General features: G+C 38.8%; 1 protein-coding gene across 1 annotated transcript; it reads left to right on the top strand.

Annotated features, from left to right (window-relative positions):
- Positions 1-2,368: 2,368 nt before the first annotated feature.
- Positions 2,369-3,767, top strand: LOC127802373 (uncharacterized). Its single transcript, XM_052338137.1, has one exon. The coding sequence runs from the start codon at positions 2,849-2,851 to the stop codon at positions 3,188-3,190; it is 342 nt and encodes a 113-aa protein (XP_052194097.1). The 5' UTR covers positions 2,369-2,848; the 3' UTR covers positions 3,191-3,767.

Here is a 3,767-nt window from a genome sequence, read left to right as displayed (position 1 = left end):
CCGTGCCTCATGTGTTTACTAGGATGATTGCCTAGGGTTCTGTGCCGGACTGATTTTTCAGGAAAGTTACACTAGGGTATCTATTTATACTTGTTCATGCATCATTTATTCATGAAAGTTGATTTAACCTTCTCTTAGAAGATTCATCTTCTAATGTTGGACTTTTGTCCCTATAATATTCCATATTCCAAGCGATACGAGCGGTCAGAAAAGCAAAGGGGTGGCTGAAGCTTGAGCATGTTAAAAGGGTGTGTGATAGGTCCTATGCCAAGGCTAGGACTAGTTATCCAGTTAGTTTATGTAATTTTTCATTAACAATTATTATAATGTTATGATACGATTTTGGATGGACCTATTTATAAGTTGCAATTATGAGATTCTGTGAAGTCCTGTTTCTGCTTTCGTTTATGGTTAAATTTACCACTCATTAATTTGTTTTTTTTTTTTTTATGGGAGTGTGAATTTTGTATGTATATTGAGGATTTTTAGTATATCATAGAGATGTTAATATAAATGTGTGTGAGGAAAAATAAAATCTTAGCATATTAACATGCCCTAAAGAGGCGGGGTGTTACAAGCTCTCTATCCTCCCACGACAGCCAGTGACACGTAAGGGTTTCTCATTTCTCTTCTATATAAGTAAGTTGATCACCGATTAAGATATGTTCTTTTTAGTTTTATAGAAATTCTACCATCTTGAACTCTTATTTATTTGAGCATTGAAGTGCTTGCAAGTGCCACCCGAGTCATGCGAATCGTTGTTACTACAAGCTTTCTTAAATTTTCTATCAAATCATCTTTTGGGCTGGAAGGAACAGTTTTATCCCTCAAGTTAGTAAAGTGCAGTCGTAAGTCACATGTAATGAACAAGATGAGATCGTTGGATTTATTTTTACACGTACATTTTGTTGTATTTTTTTGTTCAAATTTTATAATAATAGACATAGACATATAATTTCTTAATTATTTTTTTATTTGTAATGGATTGGGCCATTCTGACCTAACTTGAACTTGCAATCGGGCTTTATGATAGTTGAAGTCGATCACCGTTAAGTTATTCTAATGTGAGTGTGCGTAGTAGTTTTTTTTTTTCTGATTTTGTGCTTGTCCAAAACCTATTAAGGATTTCTAAGTAGATTGAGCTTTAACCTTGTTTCTGGAACTAGGATTTGAGTAGCCTTGTCAAGCAAAGAAGGAAAAAGGTACGAATGTTAATTAATAACTCCATTCTCACCTTAACTTTAGTCTTATGTTTCAAATGTTGCATAAAGTTACGAATTTAACACGTCAAAAAAAGGTTATAATCTAAGTCTTCATTAATCCAGTGACTTGTGGATGGCCCAATGTTCTGCCTTTGAATATGTGCAATAAGTCATCAGTGTTGGACGCCCCAAATGATGTGTCAATTACCGAGTTCAATGTGTGTGTTAGTATTGGTGTTCAATCTACACCTATTTGGAGTACCCATCTGGCATGTTTTGTGCAATCCTTAGAAGACATTACCTGGGTTGCGATAATATATTGATGGGTCTAAACAAAAAGGAAACCATTCTAGCAGGAAGCTTAATAAATCAGACCAAGAAAACCATATGCTACACAAAACTGTCCCACCAGCAAGCTTCACATAGCCAATAGCCAGGAAAGTGGCAAGCAAGATTCCTGCAGCCGTTAAGTACCATTTACTCCATTCAACTAATCCATTGGCCAGTGGCGAACACAATATTGGAGAACATGGATCAGACTCCATGAAATGGGGCTATTTTGGATAGCTTTGAAATCCCAAAAATTGAATGAAATGACCATAAAAGGTCGATACACTATCGAAGAGAGGGCCGGACTACAAAAGTAGCTAGTCTCATGACTGGGATACTCTTAGGCCATAAACAAGGATTTGAGGCAGATAAACAAGTTTATACCTACTTGAATCATACAATCACTAGAAGCCTCCATTGCTATCATTGAAATTGGTGGGCACTGAGAAGAAAGGCTAGATCTGCTGTGAACTGGGTTTGGGGTTGATCTTAACCGTAGCTTAGTGGCTTAAACAACCCAGTTCTTTGATTATTTCCTAACACTTCAATTTTAAATTATAACATTTCTTATCCAGTAGCGCTAGGAACAGAAACAAACACCATTGTCATGTCCAATTAATTTTTCACCCTTGCCTAAATTAATTAATTGCTGACGCAGTGCACCATTTTTCCTTTGGATGTTAATCAAAAACCTTGCGTTCCCTTGGTTTGTTGCCACATAAAGATGACTTTACTGTGCTACGCTTTTAGAGAATGGACTGTGATCTGTAAACATGATTCAGCAGCATCTTTAAAACCAACATGGACTACCGTGTTTAGTGCTCCCATCCTCCGCGTGTGTGCATATATACAAGTGGACAGTAGAGCACGCATGTTCTCTGAATTGTCGAAATGACATGCAATCATAAATTGAAGGAAATATTGTTGCCATGTCCTGAATGCTGGATAGGAGGAGGCAGGATGAATCTTAATCCGTGGAGTTCAATGAAGGCTTAAAACTAGATGTGCATGCATTCCTGATTGCATAAATCTTTCCCCAAAGCAATCATATTGAGTCTCTTCATCCTAGTCTTGTATCTCAACTTTGTTCATTTTTTCCCCCTTCCTCAATTCATGAATTTGTCTTTTCATACAGATCATCACGATCGTGACATCACTATCAACAACTTGATCGATGGGAAAGCAAATTTAGTTGATATGCTGTCCCCCAGTTGCTCCGACCTTATGTTGGAGTTGGAGAACTGCATTTTTTGTTCTTCTCTCACGATGCAGGGGGCGTTAACTTCTTAACTTCAGCTACTGAATTTCATACTCGTATGTTTGATTTGTATCGATACTGTATTCGCAAAACAGAAATGGTCATTCCTCCGCCTGTTAGACCAGAAAGAATCACAAAGTTTCTTAAACCATGTGTCTTGAAGATGCACTTCACAAACAAGTTTGTAACACCCCAAGCAATCCACACACCGACTGCTACAGTAGCCTCCGCTGCAGGTTCACAGGAGAAGGCACTGAAGTCGAGCTTAAAATCTACTAGGGACGTGGGGCAGTTAGCAACTGCGGCCTTGGTGAGCGGTGGGGGCGACTGCCTGCTGCTGAAGGATATCCCTGCTGTTTCTGTTTTCTTAAAGAGAGATCAGAGGTACGTACCATGGTAAGGTTAAGGTTAAGGCTGTGATTGATTGGCCGAGAGATTCAGATATATCAAGCTGGTGTAGTCAAAAGCATTAATCAAAACTAGACTAACAGCAATGTACGTAGCATTTGCATATTAAGGAAGTTGTATCAACTGATGTGGAGTTGTTAGCATTGAAGGGTGTGGTGGATGCTATGCTGAAACATGCACGAGAAGCCATAGCACCCACCCACTCAAAGGAGAGACAGCACAGCAGAGTTTGACAATGCAAGCACAAACGCTGAACTAACTGGCCAAGGAAAGAAGGGTTCTGGTTCAGCTCTCCCCTTCCTCAACAACAAAGGATTGATTGTTTATCACCAACTTATGTTGTTTGTAGGCCCCACCCAGACAACATCTGGCCCATGCTTTAATTATTTCTTGGTGACAAATGGTGTGGGTGGGCCCTCCTCCCAACTTGGACAATATTACCACATGTCTTGGTTCTTGATTGTGAGTGATAAATGATGTGGGTGGGGTTGGTAATACTAATCCCAAGTCCTAACAAAATAATTTTATTCACTCTATATTCTGACTTTAATTATGCTTCCATCTCACGC

This window comes from Diospyros lotus, chromosome 5 (genome assembly GCF_014633365.1).
Source record: "Diospyros lotus cultivar Yz01 chromosome 5, ASM1463336v1, whole genome shotgun sequence".
In the NCBI taxonomy this organism is placed as follows: domain Eukaryota; kingdom Viridiplantae; phylum Streptophyta; class Magnoliopsida; order Ericales; family Ebenaceae; genus Diospyros; species Diospyros lotus.
This window is presented reverse-complemented; position numbering and strand designations above follow the sequence as displayed.

Coding starts and splice junctions, on each gene's coding strand:
- LOC127802373 (XM_052338137.1), top strand. CDS start 2,849: ATGTTTGATTTGTATCGATACTGTATTCGCAAAACAGAAATGGTCATT.